Source organism: Daphnia pulex, chromosome 7 (genome assembly GCF_021134715.1).
Source record: "Daphnia pulex isolate KAP4 chromosome 7, ASM2113471v1".
Lineage (NCBI taxonomy): Eukaryota > Metazoa > Arthropoda > Branchiopoda > Diplostraca > Daphniidae > Daphnia > Daphnia pulex.
In genome coordinates, this window is record NC_060023.1 from 3,548,474 (window position 1) to 3,572,230 (window position 23,757).

The following is a 23,757-nucleotide window of genomic DNA, read 5'->3' on the forward strand; positions in this document are numbered from 1 at the left end:
ATGAGGACGCCGCCTTTGTGGAGGCGTATCGGGCCGCGTGCGCACGTTTTCCCGTCGTACCGGTGGTAAACGCTGAGAGGGTTGAGCCTGGGATCCAGGACGCTGGACCGGCTCTGGATGAGGTGTGTGCTGCTATGCGGGCTCAGAGTGGGGCAGTAGGCTTGCCTATTGCTAGTTTTACGATTAACTATGTTGGTCGTAATGGTGTCCTTCGTCCGAGGACGTATGACCTACCACCAGAGTAGGTTGATGGGTGTTTAAGAAGAATGGTTTTAACCATATGAGGATTGCTTAACCTGTAAACAGGGACTTTTATCCTCGAAAATGATCAGAAAAATAAATAAATAAATAAAAAACTTCAAAAAAAACCAAGAAAACATCTTGTTCATCTTCTTTCTACGTTCACCTGTAACCCGAAGTGGAAGGAGATAACGGCAAACATCCCAAACTACCTTACGGCTTCGGATCGGCCTGATATGGTAGCAAGAGTCTACAGTCTAAAGAAGAACGAGTCGGTCCACGACATCGACAGGCGCCAGGTTTTGGGCTTCGCTTTGGCGAGGATTCATGTCATTGAATTTCAGAAACGCGGCCTTCCCCACTGTCACTTGCTTCTCTGGGTTGACAAACGTGACGTCCCAACGACAGGAGAAAGACAATGACTTGACCATCTGCGCAGAAATACCAGACAAGAGAACCCATCCTCGCCTCTATGAAATTGTCATGTCCCACATGATTCATGGACCTTGCGGAGCCATCAACAAGAATTCCCCCTGTATGGACGGTGATAAGTGCGCCAAAAAGTTTCCCAAGGCATTCTGTGAAGAAACTATCGTCAACGACAACGGCTACCCAACTTACAGAAGAAGAGATACAGGAGTGACGCATCGTTTGAAAAGAGGGCAATCGGACTTTGAGGTAGATAACCGTTGGGTCAACCCTTATAACCCTTGGTTGTCACTCAAGTACGATTCGCACATCAACCTCGAATACTACACTTTGATCTTCTGCATTAAGTACATCTTCAAGTATGTTCACAAGGGTTACGACTGCGTGCTAACGGACAACAAAGTAGGAACGTACCAAGAGCAGCAAGAGGCAGGACCTGAAGGCGACGTACCGACAGTTGTCTACGACGAAATCACGAGCCATTTGGATGCCAGTCTCGTTAGTGCGCCTGAAGCCACCTGGCGAATCTTAAAGTTCCTTCTCACTGACCGTTCTCACTCCATTAGCCGACTGGCTGTTCATTTGCCTGGGGGACAATCCGTCTTTTTTTCAAACGGGCAACGAAGAGCAAGCAGTCATCAACGCCGCAACAAGGAACACTACTCTTACTGCGTGTTTCAAGTTGAACGAGCAACAAGAGGCGCCAGGCAGTATTTCTATCGGGAAATTCCCCATCACTACCTGTTTGACAAGCAATTGCAAAAGTGGAATCCCAGGAAGAAGAGAGCGAAAATCATCGGCCGGCAGTACACGGTGAGCGTCAAACAAGTTGAACGGTATTGTCTTCGAATGCTTCTCATCAACGTTAAGGGTGCAACCAGTTTCGAACATTTACGGACCGTCGACGACATTGTCTATCCCACCTTTAAAGCTGCAGCCATTGCATTTAATTTGCTAGAGGACGACAGAGCTTGGGAAAAGACGTTGGAAGAAGCGGCCACTTTCCAAATGCCTGTTCAGTTGAGGCAGCTCTTTGTCGACATTTGTCTCTATTGCAACCCGACCAACGCTCTGCAACTTTTTGAACTCAATCTTCCTCATCTCATGGAAGACTATGTCCGAAGCGGTCACGAAGAAGAAGTTGCAAAGAACTTGACGTTAAAGTGGATACAGGACAAGTTGCTTCTCAACAATCAACTGACGGAAAATTTCTCTTTGCCAGTTCCCGATTTCCATCTCATCAACCAGCTCATCCAAGCTCAGATTGCAGCCGACAATGAAGTCGACACGCATGAAAAGCGATTGTTGGGGCAAATGATGTTGGAAAAACTCAACGATGGTCAACGAGCAGCCTTTGACCTAATCATGGCCTCTATCGAAGACACCAATCAGCCACGACTATTTTTCCTCGACGGCCCAGGTGGAACGGGTAAGATGTTCCTCTACAACACCCTCATCACCGTTCTCCAAGGTCAAGGGAAATCAGTCGTTGCAGTAGCTTCTACAGGCATTGCTTCCACTCTGCTGAGCAATGGTTCAACGTACCACTCAAAGTACAAGTTATACCCTCCAATAACTTAAACCAAAAGATCTAAAATTGAAGAAAGCAACTTCAGTGCCAAGATAATCAGAGAAGAAAGTCTCAACATCTCTGACGAAGCCACGATGAAGTTAAACTACGCTCTCGACGGAATCAATCATCTCTTCCAAATGGTGGCCAAGAACCAAAATGATCCGTACGGCAATAAAGTGCTCCTGTTGGGTGGCGACTTTAGGCAGTGCTTACCAGTTGTTAGGCATGGAAACCGGGTGAAAATAATCGAATCTACCATCAAAACCAACGAATCTTGGCCACTCTTCCGTCAACTTCGATTGGTGCAGAACATGAGAACAGCAGCTGATAGTCAAGACTATGCCGATTGGCTTTTAAAACTGGGAAACGGAACTTTGCTTTCGATACCGACCCTCAACGATCCACTCCAGAGCTCATTGAAATTCCGCAAGATTTTCTCGAGTTGCCGACTAATTTGATTGACCACGTCTTTGGTCACCCATCGCAACTCTTGAACCCAGAAGTGGCAGAAACAATTTCTTCAAGAGCTATTCTCTGCCCAATATTGATTGTCTCCGCATCAACAACACCATCGTTACCAAAATGCCTGGTGCCGTCAAACTCTACAAGAGTATCGACACTATCGATTCAGAAGACGCCGAAGAAATTGCAAACTATCCCGCGGAAGTTCTCAACACCTTTGATGTCTCTGGCCTTCCTCCTCATGCACTACATCTCAAAGTTGGTGCAGTCGTCATCCTTCTCAAGAACATTGACACACGCCGGCCAGGGACTCTGCAACGGAACCAGGCTCATCCTCAAAAACCTTACCGACAACCTGATTGTAGCAGAGATCGCTTCTGGGAAAAACAAAGGCGAATCCGTATTCCTCCCACGGATGTCCATGTCACCCACCGACTCTGACTTGCCATTCAAACTCAAAAGATTGCAGTTTCCTGTACTTTTGGCCTTTGCCATGACCATCAACAAGTCGCAGGGACAGACTTTCGATCGAGTTGGCATCTATCTCCCGGAACCGGTTTTCAGTCACGGGCGAAGTTGGTACTGCGTACCAACTTCGCCCGTTTTTACATGGCGTCTTATGGCACTACGCAACTTTAGTTTTTATTTTTTTTATGAGCAACCTAGTTGCTGTAGTGTTAAGATTGTTGGGGAGGTGGGTCACTATATAACTGTTAACATGAAAAAAAAATACGCCCCCCCCCCTTTATGTACATTTCCCTACCCCCTGGAACTGGTGCCATGCGTAACCGCTTCGCCGAGCGAAACTTTGGGCAGTTGCCGTGCTTTTCTTATGGCGCTACCAAAAAAAGGGCCCTGTTTTTAAAAAATCATAAAAAATAACCGCTATACTTACGCACTTCTAGTTTTTACTAAAAGATGAAGAATAAGCCAATCTTCATTTTAGGTAATTCAATTTATTTTTTTGTTAAAGTTTAGGGGTGTAAAAAAAAATAAAAAGAAAAAAACGGCAAAATTTTCCCCGAATGATGAGTCTCTCTAGTGGTAGGCATAGCAACTTCTTGTTCAGAGACGAGAAATTTTGCCGTTTTTTTCTTTTTATTTTATGAAGGATATAATAATGCTAATAATAACTTAGGTAAGCACGTTATTAGAAAATATCGAAAAAATTAATTTTAAATAATTTCGTGGCAATAGACAAGCGTTTATTAAACGTAACGAAAGATGTCAGAGTATGTCGTAGCAAAAGACAAAACTAAAACAATTGCCAAGAAAAGAGAGGGACGCTAGGCTTTCGTGGCAATAGACAATCTGTTGTTTATTGACAAGAAAACTATTTCGTGGCAATAGACAGTGTGGTCGTCGCGTAACGAAAAAGCAGACGGAAAGTCGTGGCAATAGACTCAACCTTTTTGTTATTATGTTTCTGTGAATATGGAAACAAATAGTTAGGGATTTGGAATGTGGCTGTGAATTTGAATAAAAGTGTTTGGATTGAAAGAATGAGTCGCGAGGATCACAAGAATAAACCGACTGCCAATTCTTGTTTGCATACCCAGGTTCGTTCAAAAGTTTTCAGTTTCCCATGGTACTAATTCGTTGCCTACTGTTCAATAGTTTGGACTTTACTTATTTGGGTGCAGTTCCAAAATAGTGCACAATAATTCAATGACTGTTCTTGTTTACCAAAAAATTTAGCAGACTTCCTTTGCACATTGAAATCATTGAAAAGGAAGGACATTCAGAAGGAGCCAGTAGTTAGCAATAAGTAAGAGTATTCTTTATTATTAAGGCCTACACTGAACACACCAAGAGGAAAACTGTGACGGCCATGGACGCACTGAAAAGCCAGAGCCGCACTCTGTACGGTTTCGGCGGCTAAATGTTATCTTCATATTCAAACTCCGAATTTTCAATCCAATCGGCCCTTTTCAAGGCCACCATTTACTTATAGAAAAAGATTTCTCAACCACTTTAAAAAACAAAAACCTTATTCTTGTCGACTTATTATTACTTTTTCTAGCTATTTATATTAACAAGATAAACAAAATATTTTAAAGAATTGATACAAGCTTTGGAGCAATTCTTTAATATAATTAAGCGTTCGTGCATCCTAAAAGATATTTTTTTAGATTTAAAGTTCGTGTGATACGGAAACTGTGTTAAGCCAAATAACATAATTCGAAAATCCAAATGCTATTGTTTTCTCAGATTTTACAGAGTTTTTTTATATTTCATCCATATTCAGCCTTTAATTTTCGTCATTTTCTGGATTTGGATTTTGTTCTTAACTACTGAAACATTATTTTAGATAAAAATTACTTAGAAATGTTGATTTTGAATTTTCTTTCAACGTCAAATTTCAACAGAAAAAAAAATTTAAAATAATTCCAATACCGGTAACTAATTAGCAGCTAATTATAAACTTCGCGATCAACTACGCGACCGCGTTTTATAACTTGTCCAATTATCTGTTGATTATCCCCCATTTGATAAACCAGGTGTTCCCACCTACATATTCAAAAATCAGAAGTATAAAGTAAAAAGAAAATACTATGGGAAATTTAATATCTAGGTGTTAGGTTGTACCTCGGTGCGTTCAAAATCAGCAGATCTCCGTATTTCCCTACTTCAAGAGAGCCATGGGTTTTCTGTTTACCCAATGCAGCAGCTAAGTTCACAGATGGATAACTATGTACGATTATTTTCTTTTTTGAACCAAATTAATAAAACTTACCTGCATTAATTGTCGCAGCGACTAAAGCTTCAGGTAAAGTCATCCCAAACAAAACGCAAGCGAGATTCATCACCAACGGCTGCATCACATAATAAAATGAATTCATTGTAAAGTTAACGACCAGAAATGATAAAATCGTCAAACCATGGAAAGGCAGTGAGCATTGGGATTGAAATCGGAGCCAAGTGCTACCGGTACGCCTTGGTTTATCATCTGTCGAACTGGCGGAGGCTTCAAGCGAAGAAGATATGCTGTAGTAGGCAAGATGACTGCAACAGAAGGTTTCACAGCCATTGCAGCAATTCCTTCTTGACTGATCTCTTCCAGATGGCTCATGGCTTCGGCACCCAGAGAAGCTCCCATCTGTGGTTATATAAAATGGTTCCGCTTTAGCAATTTATATTATTTCCCTAAATAAATATTTCAATTCCAACCTCTGTTCCGCATGTTGGCGTCAGTTCATCTGCATGAAAATTAAGACGCAAACCGGCCTGCCTTCCAGCTTCTAAGATCTTGCGTGATTGGTCGATATTAAATACACCTTTCTCGCAAAAGACATCAATACCTGAATTTGTAGACAATGAAGTTAAATTAATAGTATAAATTAATGGAATGGGTTAGCAATTCTAAAATGTTTTTAATGATGCCAGAGTTAGTACCAAGCCGTGGAATTTTTCGATATGTAATACCTTAACAACTTTCGAAAATTAGAGAAAAAAAAATTACTGTCAACGTGTAGCTCTCCCATTTCTTGTAAACGCATCACTTCAGGTATCTGCTGAGTTAATACATTCTCGGTGGCTTCCTCTGCCGTTTGATTCCTATACGACCATTAACAATAGTATTTCTTTAACGTTCTGACAATCAAATTTTTTCAAACTGAAATATTGACATGTAACTTTTCTTTACTTGGGCACAGCGTGAGCTCCGCAAAAAGTTGACGAAATATCGATGGGTAATTCGCGTTTAGCTCGCTCCAAGACGCGCAACATTTTAATTTCGTTTTCAGTATCCAGGCCATATCCAGATTTTCCTTCAACCAACACAGTCCCTAAAATCTCAATGAATTTAAATGAAAACTTTAAAATTTAAACAAAGTAAAAAGAAGAATAAGTATACCGTTGGCGAGCATGCGCATCAACCGCTGTTTAAGAAGACTGTATAGCTCATCCTCGGTGGCTTGTCGAGTATGATTGACGGTAAAATGAATACCTCCTCCAGCTTCATAAATATCCATATACGTCGCTCCCGCAAGCTGTAATAATATGTGTAAAAGATAACCTGTTAGTTTATAATCTGTGAAATCAACGTAGCCAATGAATATCAAACGTATTGGTTGTTATAAAAGAATTAAGTTCAAAAGAACAAGTATTAATGTACCTTCATGGAAAATTCATGAACTCTATCACCAGCCCAGACGGGATGTGTGTGAGCATCAACCAATCCAGGCAGAACAGTGCGACCTGAAGCGTCAATGATTTGTTCAACTATGTGATCCTTGTACTTAAGTTCCATCACGTCGTCGTAGCCAATATCAGCAATAAGTCCATCCCTAGAACAAAGCGTAATTGTTACACAAGGTTTATATATAAAAAAAGAAAAACAGAAAAGCGGAGGCTTGCGGTAGGCTGATTAGAAATCGCTTCGATCTACACTTTAAATTAAAAATCACATCTTACTGGTCAACGATAATAGAAAGTCCATTGCCATTTTCCTCCTCCAAAATAGCTAGTGTGCAGTTCTTTTGAGCAGTCCCAGCCAAATATTCTCGGCACGGATCAGCATCGGAAACAACACGGACGACTTGGTGAGCATGTTTAACCCACAGACGCATGTTTTCTAATCTAAAGAAATTTTTGAATTTAAACCTAATTAAAAAAAAAATCCATCCATTTACAAGTGCTTTTTGCCAGCTAAGGTCGTACGAAGGCCGCACGATTTAACTTTTCCTTAAGGGCAAATTAATAAATTATGCATAAGAACAAAAAATCGAGTTTCTGCCATATATCAACTGCTATTTCCAATCAGTTAAAATAGAAACAGTTTCATTTTCTAAGTGATTCATAATGCAACACCAATATCAAAATTCCACAGCACAAATTCCTAGAAATAAAAAACATAGAAATACTTACGTGCCTTTTCAAAATTACCGGTCAGATGTATGTATTAAGAAGGCTAGCTGTCGTCGAATGTCGTTTCGAAAAACTGGATTTTAACCTGTTTATTAGTAACTGATCTGTGACAGGCTGGCAGACAAAACACAAAACTGACAGCAGGTTAACCAACAATCGACAACACGCAACAGCAGTCGAATGAAAGCAAAACTGTGGGGTGGAGTGAGGATGCTCCAAGGACGAAACTTTGACTGAGGCAGTAAAAAAAGGAACAAACTGCGGCCTTGGTATTTCCTTAGAAACTGCATAAAAATGAATAGCTTTAGTCGTATGTGGCAATGTGCCCTGAGGCAAATTTAATAGTTTTTTTAAAGGTATTATACTAAAAAAAAAGATTTGCATATTTTGCCTGATTTAAATTTGATACGAAATTTGATAAACATTTGTACGACGAGAAAATAAATGGTTTTAATAATTGCATCCTTGCCTATGCCTTACCGTTACGTAACAAATATTGTCGTAAGTCCGGGATGAATATCGCACATCAATCTCGCACATAATCAATCATAGGCATGATTTGATGGCTTTTCTATACCTTAATATAGCGTGGTACTCTAAAAAAAAACGTAAATTAAAAATACATTTTCAGACGCACCCTAATGTCTCCAATAAAATTATAGGGGTCTCTGTCTACATATTTGATATTTGAATAGATAAATGCGTCAGTAATAATAATACGCCCGAATCCTACGCCTATAATTCTGTAAATCAAAGAAAAGTTAAATATTGTGGCTTAATGGATTTTTACCTACTGGTGGTATTATTTATTTTTTTAAGGTAATTTTATCTCCTTCACCCGAAATCCTGAAACAGAAGTTTGTGACCATCTTATTTCATCGCCGTATACAGAGAATATACGGCGCCGCCCGTATATTTGTGCAGCGTGGTTTAATCAACGTGGCATAGAGATAAAGGGTATTGTATTTTCTAAAAACGTGGCACTTTAGGCAGTATGCATGTATAGGGCTAGGGCCGACCAACTGAATGTGTAGTGTTTAAATTTTGTCGACGTTGTTATATTGGCAGTACCTGGCAACTCTCATAACAGAATTTAAATGACGGTTCTCTGATTGGCTCAAGTTACATGTAAGCAGTACTAGTACTCAACCGTACTCTGGCGGCGCTAGTGGTAACTGCCAACTGGCAAGTCTGCAGTATAGTAGTCTCCTATCTTTGGGATAGCTGAAATACGTAAGCAAAACTTTGACGTGTCAAAAAAAATTCCAAGAGAAGAAGTCCGAATCATTTTCGGTGTTGGATTACAAAATCCTTTGCCATATTTATTGCCTTATAGTTCGGATTGAACTGATTAGTTGAGGAGGATTGCCATGTCGACCAAACAAATTTTTAGCAGTATATTGTTGCTGCTACATTTAAGTTATGGGTTTTATCTTCCTGGTTTGGCTCCCGTCAATTACTGTATTAAAAATAAACAAAGTGACTCATGCAAAGTAAAGCAGTTTTCTAATTTCATTTATCTAAAATTTTAAAATTCTAATGCTTTCTTGTATTTTCAGAATGATGTACCAGTTTTTGTTAATCGTCTCAATTCAGAAGAAGCTATAATTCCTTACGAATACCATCAGTATGTAGAATTCAAGTTTTACAACATCCAACTGTTTTATTAACATTTTTTGTGTACTAGTTTTGACTTCTGCACTGATGACCATGAAACAGGCCCGGTTGAAAACTTGGGCCAAGTTGTTTTTGGTGAACGAATTCGTTCTAGTCCATACAAGGTTTTGTGAATAGTGCAACTTATTGCTAGTTACACAATTTATTAACATGGCCTATTTCTACACATTCAGTTGGAATTCAAAAACAATCAAGAATGGAATTATGCTTGCAAGAAATCATATCAACCTGGCAACCAAGATGATCTGAAGAAAATTAAGGAACTAATTCATGGCATTTCATTGAACTATCAACACCATTGGATTGTTGGTAAATCATTTAATTTTTATTCAGTGTGTGTCAAATTTATGTTGAAATATAACATTTTATTTCAATAGACAACATGCCTGTAACATGGTGTTATCAAGGTGAACCTGGCCAACAGTTCTGCAGTACTGGTTTCCCAATGGGCTGTTATCTTCCCAAGTCTGGAAAACCAAAAGATGCCTGTGTTATGAATGTAAAATTCTCATAATGCTTGAGTTTTTTTTTACTAACTCATAATGTTTTTGTTTTGTTTTTTTGTTTTTTAGCCTGCCTTCAGCAAACCGGATACTTATTACATTTTTAACCATATTGATCTCACCATTACCTATCACGGTGGAAAAGGAGAAACTTGGGGGGCCGAGTTGGATGATAATATTGGGCGAATTTTGAGTATATAATAGATAAAGTATGACAAAAATATGTATAAATTATTAACATTTTCGATTATTAGGTGTCAAAGTTGGATTACGCTCTCTTAGCGTAGAAAAAGATCCTACGTCGCCTCCAATGATCGTTCCTAAAGAACTAAAGGAGCCGCTTACAATCACGTACACCTACTCCGTAAAATTCATTGTAAGAATCGATTACATAATCTTACCTTATCTGGAAATTCTCAAGAATGTTTATTTTTGTTTTTAGGATGATCCTATGACGAAATGGTCATCTCGTTGGGATTATTTACTCGAATCGATGCCGAGTGCTAACATTCAATGGTTTTCCATTTTGAATTCGTTGGTTATTGTCCTCTTTTTATCTGGCATGGTAGCAATGATTTTGCTACGTACCCTGCACAAAGATATCGCCCGCTACAATCAAGTAATTTTTTTAAGCTAAGACTTTGAAATGGGGAAATTAAATTTTATGCCATTGATAGATTGATTCTGGAGAAGACGCACAAGAAGAGTTTGGTTGGAAACTTGTTCATGGAGATATTTTCCGCCCTCCGCGAAAGGGAATGTTGCTCTCAGTTTTTGTGGGATCGGGTGTTCAAGTTTTCATCATGACTTTGATCACACTGATCTTTGCTTGTCTTGGATTCCTTTCACCGGCCAACAGGGGTGCTCTAATGACATGTGCATTAGTTCTGTACGTGTGCTTAGGGACACCAGCCGGATATGTGTCATCACGAATCTACAAATCATTCGGGGGCGAGAGATGGAAATTGAATGTTCTTCTGACGTCCATGCTTTGTCCTGGGTATTTTAAACATATTCATAAATTTCTTATTTTTACATTATTAATGACTTCATATATACAACCTTGGTAGGATTGTCTTTGGAGTCTTTTTCATCTTAAATTTAGTTCTTTGGAGCAAAGGTAGCTCTGGCGCTATCTCCTTTGGCATATTGGTAGCATTGTTAGCCCTTTGGTTTGGCATTTCGGTTCCACTTACCTTCGTCGGTGCATTTTTTGGTTTTCGTAAAAGGGTTAGAACTCAACTTAGTTATATATTTTTAATTATAACTTGCCTTTAATCAATTTTTTAAAATGATCAACATTTAGCCCATTGAGCACCCTGTTCGGACAAATCAAATCCCACGGCAGGTTCCTGACCAAAGTGTTTACACCCGTCCGGCACCAGGCATCGTCATGGGAGGCGTTTTGCCGTTTGGTTGCATCTTCATCCAGCTATTTTTCATCCTAAATTCACTGTGGTCCAACCAAATGTACTACATGTTTGGATTTCTCTTCTTGGTCTTCATCATTTTGGTCATCACATGTTCAGAAACTACCGTTCTACTCTGCTACTTTCATTTGTGTGCTGAGGTTTGTCTAAATTTCGAATGTTCGAAAAATGTTTCAAAATCTAAATTTTCATTAATTTACAGGACTATCACTGGTGGTGGCGCAGTTTTTTGACAAGCGGGTTTACAGCTTTTTACTTGTTCCTTTATTGCGTCCACTATTTTGTCACCAAACTGGAAATTCAAGATGCCACATCCACTTTCCTTTACTTTGGATACACTTTCATCATGGTTTTCATGTTCTTCCTTCTTTCCGGTAAACATTTTTTTTTTAACTTAACTTGTTAATATTTTTAGCTAAATATGCGTTTTTCTTTTTTTTTTACAGGGACCATTGGTTTCTTTGCTTGCTTTTGGTTTGTCCGCAAAATTTATTCAGTGGTGAAAGTGGATTAATTTTATGTTACAAAATGCTGGCCATACTTACTAGCAAGCATTAATAAAGGTATTTAGTTGTTTCTGTTTGCAGTTGATACAATTGATCATTATTATTAATTATTCTCTCAGCTCATGCACACCAGTATTGATTGCATCATGATTTTCCTTGTAATAAGATAAGCATTTCTACACATGTAATTTTTTGTATTGGTCATACTGGTAGAAAAAGAAAGGAGTAAAATTGACTATTCAAAGATAAATTTTATTTGTTCACTGCTTTTCTTTTAATAGTAGTATACTCCATAGGCAACTGCCACACAAAACAGAGAATCCTAGTAAAGTAAAAGAATGAGAATGTTTAACAAAAAAAAATATTGAGAGTGGATATAAAATGTTATACACTCATGAAGGTTTGAGTTGCATAGTTATCTGCTTCTGCATCCCACAAACATCTTGTAGCCATGCGAACTCCTTCTCCTCGCTGCTCTCCAATAAGAACTTGTGCAATTATTTTATACCTAGAATAGTTAAGATCTGAATCATACAATACATTAACACAATCTATTTTGTTTTATGTATAATTGACTTTGTACAACCTTTGATTTTATGCTTTATTTTGTCTGCTATTGATCTACACCATACTGGACTCTGTTCAGCGTCATACTGCTTTCCACTTAGTTCTTCATTAAGTATGGTTTGGATTATAGACTTCACTGCATTTGGTCTGAACCTGTGTAAAAAGGTGAACATCTTCATTTTAGATAAATTTTTTAAACAAAGACAAACAGTGGATGTATGAATAACTTACTTTTTGTCAAGTGGGGGTTTTATAGGATAACAATTTGGTAGTTTTTCTTCCGTGTCTAACATTTTATCAGGCATTTTTGAGAAATTTATTCAAAACTGTTAGATTCGTGGCCATGACAACCAAACACAAGCTTTTTATTTATTTATTTTTTTTTATGAAATTTGAAAACAGACGTCTGACGTCTAGCAGACGAGCAACCCAGGTTCAATAGACTTCTAGGGTTTCTCTACGCAAGCTCCCGCACTGAGTAAATTTTCCTCATGAAAAATGGAACTTTTGATCGGAGCCTTTAATCAGAGCCTCTCGCGGGTGTGTTATGTATTACACGAAGAACACCGATCGGCACCTTTCAAGAATTAATGAATTATTACAACGTATCACACAGTCTGCAAACTCTCTTAAGGGTAAATTGACTTACAATTACGAGGAGTTAACAAAATAATTTACGCAAAACTGTCCCGTTACATTAATTTTGGTCATCCAAACATATTTGCTGCCTTCCAGTTCCAGATATAAACTAAAGATGATGGGACGATCCCAAATAACCCTACGGCCGCACAGTTTACCCAAGGGTAAAAAAATTTCAATCAATGTTGGCACGCGTCAAATTGCTGACTCATTATTTCATATCGTTTATTATGTAGCCGGATTTCCGATTTAAAATAATGATCAATATTTCATTAAAATTTATTAAAAGCACTTCATCACATTTTATAAGAATTCGGGTGATGTCACGGACAAACTTGCATCCGCATCTATTCGATTGCACTCGCTAAAGTCTAGCTGAACGACAAAATCAGGTGTAAAATACCGCCAAGTGTTGGATTTGTGTGGATTGTCCAGTTCTTCTCGTTTTAACCGTAGCCTGGAAGATTTCCGTCCGTTGATAATCAAAAAGTTAATATGAAAATTTAAGTTTTGTAGTCATTTGAAAAGTGAATTTTGTTACTAAGCTTGCATTATTCAAATGAAGATTATGCACACCTGTTGTTCTCTATGAAACTGCAATTGAACCAGAAGTAAAGAACAGCATTCATGTAGCCTCTAGGCACGCTCCTCTAATCAGCGTATCCACGTTGATTTCAATGCAGATGATTATTGTGGGTGAGAAAGTAAAAAGCAAAAAGATTAAATAAATTAAAGACATATTTTTTATGTCCAGCCATATTATGTGGTTTAATAAAAATGTGAAACCGCACAAGGTCATTCTTTGTTTTCAGGAACCCTAAGTAAAATTTCCTTTACCGATCGATGACGGATTATGATCTGCACGTCCCCCTGAATAGGTGGTGCCTTGCTTAATAAGCATTCGACGGCTTCCTCTCTTGCTAGGAAAATAGTCTGAAATATTTATGAAATCATTATTTTAAAAAATAAAGGAAATTTGCATTCTTTAGAGCGATGGTAATTATGCATTTATGGATTGAAGTTTAAAATAAGTGTGAAGCAATCCAATAACCTGGCAGCAATGTTGTTTCCGAAAATCGGCCTGGAACACGGGAGATGTGCCTCGGTTATCATAAACTTCAACGGTAAAATCTGAGCCGTCCCCCTTTCCCAGCTGTGAAATACCTAGAAAATGTCACATCAAATAATAAGCTGCTAGACGAATGTTTTGATACGTGTAAAAATTGGCTTAATTTCTTCGGAGAGAATATGAGACATTTAAGCTCGCATTTAAGTATTAGTCATCACCTTCCATCCGTATTTTTCGTAGATGGACTTTTTTATCTGGTGGTAAATCCCCTCCGTTTTCTTTAATCCTTTCGTAATAGTGTACGTATCGGCACTGCGAAGGGGTTTCCACGCCTTGAAACGAATGTCCGTATCGGGTATCGGTTCTGCGTGATCCAAAGTAAACCAAAGAATCCTCTGCCTTCAGAAAAAGTTCCGCTTCCACAAGCCAAACGCATATCATGGTTCCCGTACGACCTTTTCCACCTGAACGCGGAAAAATGAAGATTATTGATTTAGTTTTTGTTGGCGAATGAAAACGAACTTTTTACCTTTGCAATGAACAGCAATCACGTTGTTGGGATCAGATTCTAACCAGTTGCGAACACTCGTAGTAAATTCAATCATTTGCCTAATTAATTTAGTATAATCGTCTTATTATTATGAAACCTTATAAAATTCATTTTCCCTGAGTTTCAAGAAACCAAATGATTTTTGTAAATTTTTCTTTGGCCCCAATCTTATTATTATTTTGTATGTATAAATGGAATAGCAGGATTTTAAAAAAATTATTGAGAGGTAAGAAACTCAACTTCTGTTTTCCTATTTAAGGTTCTAGTATTTGAATTTTTGTACATTAATCACACGGTAATTAGCTGAAAAGAAAGATAAACTAGTCGTATTTACCTACAAGTTGGCACATTGTGATCGTCGATCGGAAAATTTGCAACTCTCCCATGAAAATAGGACGGGCTGTAGCTATGCTCACTGCATAAATTGTAAACCTTGTAGCGATTTGGATGTTTTGTGTCCAAAAGTCGGACGACTTCCTATTGAAGAACATCGGTGTGTAATTGTTGAAAAATTTAAATATTTAATAGCTCCGCAATTAGACACAACCACAGTATGTTTTGACATACAGACATTGGGTTCCGATAAAAGGACATTTTTCCTGAAGATGGGAAGCTCATCGCAATGATTTTATCTGTAATGAAAACTTTTCATGAACAGAACTTAAATAATCATATATTTCCAAACTCATTAGAGTTACCTGTGACATATGTTAAATCTAAATCAAATCCGTCGTACTGGTATCTTTACTCGGAATAATAAGCGTGAATCAATGAACCAATTAATTTTCGATTCGCATGTCTTACCTGCGCTTGTTTCTAGAGACCATTAGCCTAGCAGCATTGGCCAAGCGCCTCTGCATAGTAAAAATTCTGAATACGCGCACGATTCTGAACAGACGGCACAATCTAGCGGTTTGCAGCAGCCTGCGCAATCCATCACACACAGTATAATACGATCAGAAAAATTCTTGTGCCTGCTTTGCAACATCCTCTATACAGAGATCGTCGTTTGTCTAGCAAAATAGTACCGGTATCTGGAAATAAAACGTAAAATTGTTCATTGCACTGAATGGATCAAAACTATAGGCAAATTCAATAGAGTTGGCTAACGTCCGAAGTTCCGAAGCCAACTCTATATGAAATCTAATGAATAAACTACAATAAGGGAGATTTACTGTAAGCCGTTGGATGTCGGGGTGTCATCAACGATCAAATCAACCAAGGAGAAAATGAAGGTCGAAAAAGTCACCAAGGCATCCAAGTCATTGTGCCATTGTTGAACAAAAGGGATTAATCTGATGTATTTAAATATATATAGTCATTTCAACACCTTTTTGATTAGAAACTGAAGTTAAAGGTTAGGAAGAGCTCTGACGATTGTGCATATATACTGTAATTCAGTGTGCGGTTCCAAACGCAGTTTCGTTACTTTGGAAGCATAATCGTCAGAGTCGTCCATTTACCTTTTACCTTCATTCCATTCCACACAAAAAGAAAAAAAATATTAATATCGTAACGGAGCCCGTAGACAGCCACTTATTTCTATAAGACTTTTTTTTCCTATCTGCTACAAAATTAACCTGATTATTTATTGCGCTGTCGTTACCCTAGCGGTTGCTATCATGGTTAATAACCATAATAAAAAATGGAACCATAATTTCTTTTTTTTATAATCTGCGATAATTCTTTTTTCAAATAATAATTTTTAGTCACTTCAAAGGATTCTCAGTTGAAAGTCATTAAATGGCTAATATAACAATAAAATACCAGTAATAAACTAAAAATCTACTAAACGGGGTTTTAAATATGTTTTCCCCGAAATGAACCGCTTGGGTAAGATTTAAAGGAAATTGTAAATTCTTTCAAATGATTACATTAGAAAAAAAGAGGCTGTCTCGGTGTCTCCACGCTCTCCATAATAATTCGTAAGTTTACCCTACAGCGACGATACGTAGAAGAAGCTCAATAAGCAAGTAAACAGACAAAATGAAATCCGTTATGACGTAGTTATCTCGTACGTAGATGACGTTCGATCCATTTGTGATGCTGTCAGCGCTTCCTGAAACTTCTATCTGGTATACCAGACTAAAACGAAATAAATAAAAACAACAATCAGTGTCATACAACCAAATCGAATGCGCGCTAATTCAATATAAGATAAACTGCAAATATACGCGCGCATGTTTGAGTGCGTGAAAGATGATGTACTTTAATTTCCAGAATGGCAAGGAAAAGGCTATTGCTTTTTGTTCATGAGGGATTTTACGAAGTGAATCAGCAGACACCAACAACTGCTGTTGAAATTATATAATACCTGTTCACAATGACGTCTGCAACTACGACTCCGAGATCAGACAAAATGCAAAGAGTGGTCAGAAGGTTGACTGGAAAGCTTTGCATTAGACGATCAAGTTTCCATATTATTGGCGATCTGTACCTTGCAGAGGAAAATGTTTATCTATTGAACACTATTCACACATAATTCTTTCATGCAACTTTTTAAAAATATATAGTTTGAAGTTAATACCTTAAGTAACCCTCTTCAGGTGGATCAAATTTCACCACGCTAAGTCTCCTTAGGGCAGCAACTGGAGAATCGTCCAAGCTGGATCGAGCATCGCTTAGAAAGTTTTCCAAATGTTCCAGCGGAGCACTAGATGTAGTACTTGTACTGATACTTGTCCTAGTTAATACGGGAGGCGCATTTTCCAACGAATACTTTTCACTGCCGTTGGACAAAGATGATGCACAATCAAAATTCTCCCCTTGAGCATCATCACCAGAATCGATCTGAATATGTTGCGTACCCAATTCTTGTAATGATTGAATCGACAGTTCGGGCGAGTCGATGACGAAACAAGGGTTGTCTAAACCACCACTAAGCGCATTGGAACTCATGTTTTTTTGACAATTGACAATTCTTTTTAAACACGTCACATAATTTCTATTTTACTCAATTATCCAGAGAAGATTTGGAGAAGAGTTGTTGGTTGCACAATACCTGTTTGCGACTATAGTCAGGTGATCCGTTATTCAAGTGGTGAATGTGTAAACTGTTCAGCCACTTCCAGCCGAAAGTTCTTTTATTTTGCATTGGCGACAAAGAGAAATCCATTTCGGCAGCTCGATCATCCTTCTGCCTCGTGAAAATAAACATAAAGACTAAGAAAACTATCCGCCAACACAAATTAAAAGAAGAAAAACAATTTATAGCTATCGCATGTAAAAGAAAAATGAATGAGTATTGTCACGTATTGACGAATCGTCAACATGTGACAACTTATTTCCCAAAATCAGTTCATTCTCGATGATCCTGTCTCGAAATACACGCAAAAACAAAACGCACTCGTGATGATACCTGTAAACACATCATCATGTGATCTAGCGCGTTTTAGAGCCACAATAACAACATTTAAACAAGCCGAAAGCGGATATTCCCAGTTCTTTCCGATTATTCAGCATGTAGTTCTTCGATGTATTTATTTTATTTAGTGCGTGAGTATGGGTGCAAGTTAGAATATCATAAAAAGAAAAACTAACTTTCTCTTTTTATTTCCTTCAGTTTTATTCTGAATTGTGTAAAAGTTTTACTTCTGTAACGGAATAGCGATCAATGGCGATTTGATGTTTAACAAAATCTTTCTGTTGCAATAATAAGTAAGTCTAGGCTAATTTCGAAATAACAAATTAAATGAACTTGAAATTTATTTTATTGAATTCGATCGTCACACATAAATTCAGACAATATAACGTTTCTTGGCGACATATGGATCATAATTGGTATAGCTTTCCCGAACGTTTAGTATCGGGTGACCAAGTCCTCGTAACGGGGGGGATTTTCATCTTCTGGTGGCAGATTCGGGTAAATGGTTGCTGATCCTGTTGCCGCAAGAGGTTCGTCCAACGAAGTTGTGGCGGGTTCTGGTGTCAGGTTGGTAGGAATTTGACCAGTTTGTGGTGGGATGGGGTCATTCCAATGACGTGGAAGTGTTGGATCTTCAATTCCACTCTGCCTCCAATAGTATTCCCCCAGTAGCCAAAAGCCAGCAACAATAGCGCTCTTGATGTAGCCGGAAACGAAATCAATGTTGACACTTGCATCGTTGCAGTTGATAATCAAGCAAGCACTGGCCAAGGTAACCGCTACATTGATGACTAATACCACCAGGCCCCAGACAATCGATGCAACGCGGAACTCCATCTGTGTGTTTGATACCGCCAAGAGCACGAAGTGTGCCATCTTGACGAATGTTATTACCATCAGGTAAGCTTGTATTGCTGCTAATTTGGGCAGCGAATCGGATAGGGCCGGCATCCACATTCCAGCAGGTGTTGTACACTTCACCCGAACAATACTGTCGGGACTGCAAAACAGATCGAGTGGTTGGCAGGCGGCCAAGAAGTTCGGAGCCAATCTTTCGGAATAATAACGATTGTTACTCCACATCCAGACGAGAACGAGTCCAGTCAATAATGTTGCGATCCAAAGTAGAGGGCGATAGCAAAACTTGAGAAAAGTCGTCCTTTTTTTTATTTTGCCCCATTCGTTGAGGAAATCAATGCTGGCAAAGTTTACAGAAGACCAAATGAGTCCAAAGAAGAGGCATAATTGTTTACATTCTATCCTTTCCGGTGATGCCATCGGGTGGTTTATGTAAATTTTGTCGTTGCAGATTATTTGAACCGTGTCTGATTGATGGTCAGGTTTCTTGAAAACGAAGAGCAAACACGTCCACACAATCAACAGAATCAGGAATACGATCGAATCTCTTTTGGACGACAAGAATCTGATCGATTTTGAAGTGGCCATTTTCACTTTTTCGAAGTTTGCCATTGTGAAATTGGGTTTTTAGTTTGTTGAATATCCGCTTGGTCTAGTCTATATATGCACTTGTATATGCACTCCGTTAACCGAAACTTCACCAGCAGTTGTTAAACTGGCCATTTATTGTAGATTTGGGGAAAATTAACTTGACAAAATTATTTTTAAATTTCGTTTTTCGTTAATTTACAATTTAACAAATAATGTACAAAAGAAATTAATACCTTGCGACAATTACTTAATTGGTTATTTGCATCGTCAAAACTCAAAAGTGACACTTGGCTTAAATTTGTGCCAGCGTAGCAATCTGTCGATTTTTTTAAAGAGGATAAAATGTTATGGTTGTCGCAATTACTACAAGAAAAATTAATGGCCATCACGTGTTGATGAATCGTCAACATAGCATGTGACAACCGATTTTCGAAAATCAGTTCATTCTCGATTATCCTGTCTGAAACTCCCGCAATACACGCAAAAACAAAGGAGTGGTGATAGCTTTAATCACATCATGTGATCTTTTTTGACGTATAAATCAATGAGCAAATATTCCCAGCTCTTTCCGAAAATATAGCTTTTAGTGGATGTATATGTATCTATTTATTTTTTTAAATGTATACTTCATTGCAAAAGTTAGCATTCGAATTAAAGGTAGCCTATACATTACATCTAACTTTATCTTTCCTTTCACTTAATTTTAAAAGTTTGAAAATACAAGTGCCTTTTTCATGGCATATTTCTGTTGTCCTACTGACGGGAAATTGTAGCAATAAGGGAATAGACTCAAAAAATGTTTTTCTTGAATAATCGCGTATAAGGTCGTCGAATTAGAAAAATAAAAAATATATATTTTGCTGAATTCCGGCAATAATTTTTTGTTCTACTAAGAATATTAGCACTCTTAATTTAGCTATTTAGCACACTATAGAGAAATACATGGCATCGAATCGAAGTTTTCTTGGATCTTTAGTATTTTTCCGCATTAAAAAAAAAATTAAATCAACCAAACGCATATGTATGGTGGGGAAATAATTTATTGCCCCATTTTCATAGGAAGGTGTGTACGTTTTGAAAATTCGCAGAAATATAATAGGCACGTGAAACAGCATAGGCAAGCAAAATGTAGGTGGACAGCGGCAATATCATCAGGATGATTACACGAGCTCGGAATTCAACCAATCAGCAAAACTTCGGACGTTTACGTAGACACCGGGTAGACTTTGTTCGGCACATCCAATTCCCCAAGCGACGAGTCCAACGAGCTCAGCTCTTCCGTTCACCTCGCAGACCAAAGGTGAGCCGCCATCGCCCTAAACACAATAAAATCACGTAAGAAGGCTGTCGATATTTTATCGTTCAAAGTATCAATTATAATTACCGTGCAAGCGTCTTTTCCTTGTTCACCACCAGCACACACGAAACTTGATCGGCTTAGCTGGAAATGAGGACCAAGGCGAGTTCTTCGGAGACGCTGTTCGCAATCGTTGGCATCCAAAACTGGGACATCAACTTTCTTCAAGATATATTGGAAATTTCCTAATCAAATAACCAGAACATTTAAAAAATTTGAACTTTAACTGAATTTTAAAACTCAAAAAATTTACCTGGTGGTCCAAATGCGTCTTTGCCCCATCCGGTCACCCAACATCTGTTAGTTATTAAAAAATATCAAAATTAAAATCCATTTTTATCGAAGTCAGTTATCTTCAATAACTCTTCGTTACATACCTTCTGCCAACATAGTTGGCTTGGAAATTTGATGGGCAAACTGGGTTGATGTGAGGTGTTGAGGCCAAATTGACTGGCTGCTCTAAAGTCAAAACAGCGATGTCGTTCTGCAGGTTGGCACGGTTGAAAAATGGATTCACTTTGACGCGGGTTACGCCCAATTCGACGTATTTCAGAGGCTCGACATTAGCTTTAGCGTCCCATTCTCCTAGCCTAACCTTCAGGCCAGTTCCAGCACTATAAATTTTAGAAAAGAAAAGAGTCAGTCAGAATTTTAGCATATCAAATTTTAATCAAAATTCTTACCCAAAGTTAGCGACTTTGTGGGCGGCTGTAACAACGTGTCGAGGGCTGACCAACACACCACCTCCGACATAGTTGTTGTTTGGACCTAAAATAACAACCATCCTACAGGGAAAATAAACAATTAATCAACATTTTCTTTATAACATCATACTCCTTTGTAATTGAAGGAATGCTTTCTCACCATGGGAATTCGCCAAATTTAGCCTAAAGAGAAAAATAGTTATAGTTTTCAAATTTCTGATAAATCATTACTGATCAGTTATTACCTGAGTAGTGTCTAAATTGTATCCAGGAGTAGGGATAATATTTGATCGTCCGCAACTTCCTTGCACTGGGGCAGCAGGTGGAGCAACAGGGAATGGATTATTTGCGACGCAGCAATATTGGAATGAATTCTGGCAACGAACTCCAGCTGGCTAAAAATTGAACAGATTCTTACAATAACCGTTTTTATTCCTCTGTCTAGAATTTAATATTCTCGCTTACCTTATTGACGATGCGCACGTCGATGAGGCCGGCACCGTCCGTATTGACAGGTGGGATATTGTTAGGGGGAGGTTGCGAATGTCCAGGTATGGGTGGGGGAGGGAGTGGTCCGGAGCCAGGTGGTGGAAGAGGAATATTTCCCGGTGCAGGATTGGCGCATTTCCCTACAGGAACGCACAAGCACTGACCAGACTGTTTTCCAGAAACATCTTCTTCGGGAATGTAAGGATTGGGTTTTAGAGCTGGATCTTTCTTCTGTTCACCAATAGGAGCTGAACCGGGGACAGCTTCTAGATCTACAAATAAAAACATATTAAATTAGGCTTATAGAATTCGTACTATCTCATAAACGAAAAATGGGAAATCAAATTATTAATTTACTGAGATAGCCGGCGAGAAGACCTAGACGAGTGTGGACCAACTCATCGTCAGTACCCAACGCATCTACAGACGTGTTGGGTAAATCTACAGGAACTGGCTCTTCCTCTTCCCCAAATGAAATTTGTGGCTTGGCTACCACCGACGACACAAAGACAACGAATACTAACGCAGCACTTACTTTCATTCTGTCTAAATAAATGATTATGAAAATGTTGTTGTTAATAATTTTTAAAAAAGATATTTAGCACTTAAAGTTGTCTTACCTCGAGTTCAAGTTCTCTTAGAAGAAACTTGTTGAATGATCTGACTCTGGCTGTTGCTTTATATACTGGCTGATTTATCCTCCAGCACACACTGTTAACACAAGAGACCAGCTAGTTACCAACTCCTGGAACCAATAGAAACTGGTTTTTCAGTTGGAGGGTCACGTGACTTTGTCGGGATTTCCCAAGGTGAGTGTACACGTTATTTTTTTTCCCTCTCGGCTCATCAGGTGATTTAATTTAGGTTGTTCAACCATGTGTGCGGTTCACTTATAAAGCCTTTGTTATCATCAACCGGATGTGCCAATAGCTAAATGACGAGTCATTTCCATATGGCATTTGCTTTACTATTTGTTGTAGTTGCATTAGGCTGCATGCGTATATTTCGAATCAATATTATCGCTTTATAGTTTGAGGTTCTCCGGTTTCCCCTCATCCTTCCCCAGTTTTTTCCTCAAGGCTATTTTTTGGAGAGAAAGCAGTCAGTCAAGCTCAAGGTCTTTTTTAGCTTCTGCTAACACACCTTGGCACCGCAAACCCAAGTGTAGAGCCATCAACCGGTCATCAGCAAAAAAAAAAAATTTGGCGGAATTGTTTTAAATTTAAGTTTAAAAAAAAATTTTGGGAGAGAATATATGAGCAATAGAGCAAAATTGTTCGTTAATTGCAAGATTAGATAAGTTTTGGGTTACCTGAATGAGCTGTATGAATTTCGACACACAATAGTTAATTCGTTTTGTAATCAAAATTTCCCATTCATTTGACACGTGCATAGAAAAAAATGTCGTTCTTTTATTGTATTCAGGGATAATGGAAAGGGAAATTAGGATACACGATACATGCATATACTAGCCAAAACTGCAATGTAATATGGAAAAACCCAACGTCACTATCGAGTTGTACCCAAAATGAAAATTTCCCAAACTAGAAATAACAAAATAACGGAATGCTTTTGATGTTCTGTAAGCATGTATATTATATAAGTTGGAAAACCCTTTCATGTGGATCTGTTTTGTTTCGGCCGGGACTTAGGCCATGCACGGAAATTTACAATTAGTACAATTAACAGAACATAACGTTATATTTAACGAGGTATTAGTGAAAACTTCCGCTATTAAACAGTTATTGTGTAAAACAATGAAACTTTAGGGATAATGAGTATTAAATTAGGAAAAATTTTACGGTGATTCCATTATAATTTCTTCTGATTTTAAATTACCCTAGTAACAAAAAGTGGTGATGTTGAATATTTTTGGGACT

At 38.2% G+C, this 23,757-nt stretch overlaps 6 protein-coding genes and 1 long non-coding RNA gene across 12 annotated transcripts; 3 read left to right on the forward strand and 4 right to left on the reverse strand.

The window, feature by feature from the left end:
* Positions 1–567: 567 nt before the first annotated feature.
* On the forward strand, positions 568–2,700 carry LOC124197771. Its single transcript, XM_046593319.1, has 2 exons — positions 568–2,210; positions 2,259–2,700. Exons 1-2 carry the CDS (start codon positions 568–570, stop codon positions 2,698–2,700), a joined length of 2,085 nt encoding a protein of 694 aa, XP_046449275.1.
* A 1,193-nt stretch (positions 2,701–3,893) lies between these two features.
* LOC124198540 lies at positions 3,894–6,003 on the forward strand. The gene is made up of 3 exons (XR_006876596.1): positions 3,894–4,263; positions 5,280–5,399; positions 5,460–6,003. It is a non-coding gene; the product is annotated as an uncharacterized LOC124198540 (long non-coding RNA).
* Positions 4,902–8,164, reverse strand: LOC124198539 (probable imidazolonepropionase). 3 transcript variants are annotated; one of them, XM_046594411.1, is made up of 12 exons: positions 8,054–8,164; positions 7,578–7,857; positions 7,121–7,285; positions 6,822–6,993; positions 6,561–6,696; positions 6,351–6,492; positions 6,168–6,262; positions 5,876–6,006; positions 5,586–5,804; positions 5,442–5,520; positions 5,294–5,375; positions 4,902–5,215 (listed from the first exon to the last, which is right to left on the reverse strand). In XM_046594411.1, exons 3-12 carry the CDS (start codon positions 7,273–7,275, stop codon positions 5,119–5,121), a joined length of 1,308 nt encoding a protein of 435 aa, XP_046450367.1. In that variant the 5' UTR covers positions 7,276–7,285; positions 7,578–7,857; positions 8,054–8,164; the 3' UTR covers positions 4,902–5,118. The 3 variants fall into 3 exon arrangements, with proteins under 3 accessions (XP_046450367.1, XP_046450368.1, XP_046450365.1); XM_046594412.1 differs by having other exon boundaries at positions 7,592–7,857; positions 8,054–8,144; XM_046594409.1 differs by having other exon boundaries at positions 7,574–7,857; positions 8,054–8,070.
* A 533-nt stretch (positions 8,165–8,697) lies between these two features.
* LOC124198541 (transmembrane 9 superfamily member 2-like) lies at positions 8,698–11,939 on the forward strand. Of its 2 annotated transcripts, XM_046594414.1 has the most exons (14): positions 8,719–9,066; positions 9,133–9,200; positions 9,261–9,354; positions 9,424–9,559; positions 9,628–9,749; positions 9,823–9,946; positions 10,008–10,129; positions 10,196–10,372; positions 10,431–10,753; positions 10,824–10,983; positions 11,060–11,323; positions 11,386–11,557; positions 11,630–11,746; positions 11,809–11,939. In XM_046594414.1, the coding sequence occupies exons 1-13, from the start codon at positions 8,944–8,946 to the stop codon at positions 11,695–11,697; spliced, it is 1,953 nt and encodes a 650-aa protein (XP_046450370.1). In that variant the 5' UTR covers positions 8,719–8,943; the 3' UTR covers positions 11,698–11,746; positions 11,809–11,939. The 2 variants fall into 2 exon arrangements, with proteins under 2 accessions (XP_046450369.1, XP_046450370.1); XM_046594413.1 differs by having other exon boundaries at positions 8,698–9,066; positions 11,630–11,939.
* On the reverse strand, positions 11,921–12,715 carry LOC124198543 (dynein light chain Tctex-type protein 2B-like). The gene is made up of 4 exons (XM_046594417.1): positions 12,488–12,715; positions 12,276–12,409; positions 12,080–12,213; positions 11,921–12,011 (listed from the first exon to the last, which is right to left on the reverse strand). Exons 1-4 carry the CDS (start codon positions 12,559–12,561, stop codon positions 11,964–11,966), a joined length of 390 nt encoding a protein of 129 aa, XP_046450373.1. The 5' UTR covers positions 12,562–12,715; the 3' UTR covers positions 11,921–11,963.
* A 441-nt stretch (positions 12,716–13,156) lies between these two features.
* Positions 13,157–17,677, reverse strand: LOC124198542 (phosphatidylinositol 3,4,5-trisphosphate 3-phosphatase TPTE2-like). 2 transcript variants are annotated; one of them, XM_046594415.1, is made up of 15 exons: positions 17,042–17,677; positions 16,829–16,951; positions 16,450–16,599; positions 15,690–15,809; positions 15,543–15,548; positions 15,319–15,438; positions 15,213–15,256; positions 15,082–15,146; positions 14,849–14,991; positions 14,494–14,573; positions 14,183–14,428; positions 13,947–14,059; positions 13,733–13,828; positions 13,472–13,545; positions 13,157–13,352 (listed from the first exon to the last, which is right to left on the reverse strand). In XM_046594415.1, the coding sequence occupies exons 1-15, from the start codon at positions 17,410–17,412 to the stop codon at positions 13,199–13,201; spliced, it is 1,905 nt and encodes a 634-aa protein (XP_046450371.1). In that variant the 5' UTR covers positions 17,413–17,677; the 3' UTR covers positions 13,157–13,198. The 2 variants fall into 2 exon arrangements, with proteins under 2 accessions (XP_046450371.1, XP_046450372.1); XM_046594416.1 differs by having other exon boundaries at positions 16,829–16,945; positions 17,042–17,676.
* A 2,672-nt stretch (positions 17,678–20,349) lies between these two features.
* On the reverse strand, positions 20,350–22,640 carry LOC124197464 (phenoloxidase-activating factor 2-like). 2 transcript variants are annotated; one of them, XM_046592951.1, is made up of 10 exons: positions 22,498–22,640; positions 22,235–22,419; positions 21,854–22,149; positions 21,634–21,783; positions 21,549–21,571; positions 21,368–21,469; positions 21,062–21,298; positions 20,938–20,981; positions 20,712–20,869; positions 20,350–20,643 (listed from the first exon to the last, which is right to left on the reverse strand). In XM_046592951.1, the coding sequence occupies exons 2-10, from the start codon at positions 22,416–22,418 to the stop codon at positions 20,488–20,490; spliced, it is 1,350 nt and encodes a 449-aa protein (XP_046448907.1). In that variant the 5' UTR covers position 22,419; positions 22,498–22,640; the 3' UTR covers positions 20,350–20,487. The 2 variants fall into 2 exon arrangements, with proteins under 2 accessions (XP_046448907.1, XP_046448908.1); XM_046592952.1 differs by having other exon boundaries at positions 22,235–22,423; positions 22,498–22,632.
* Positions 22,641–23,757: the final 1,117 nt, after the last annotated feature.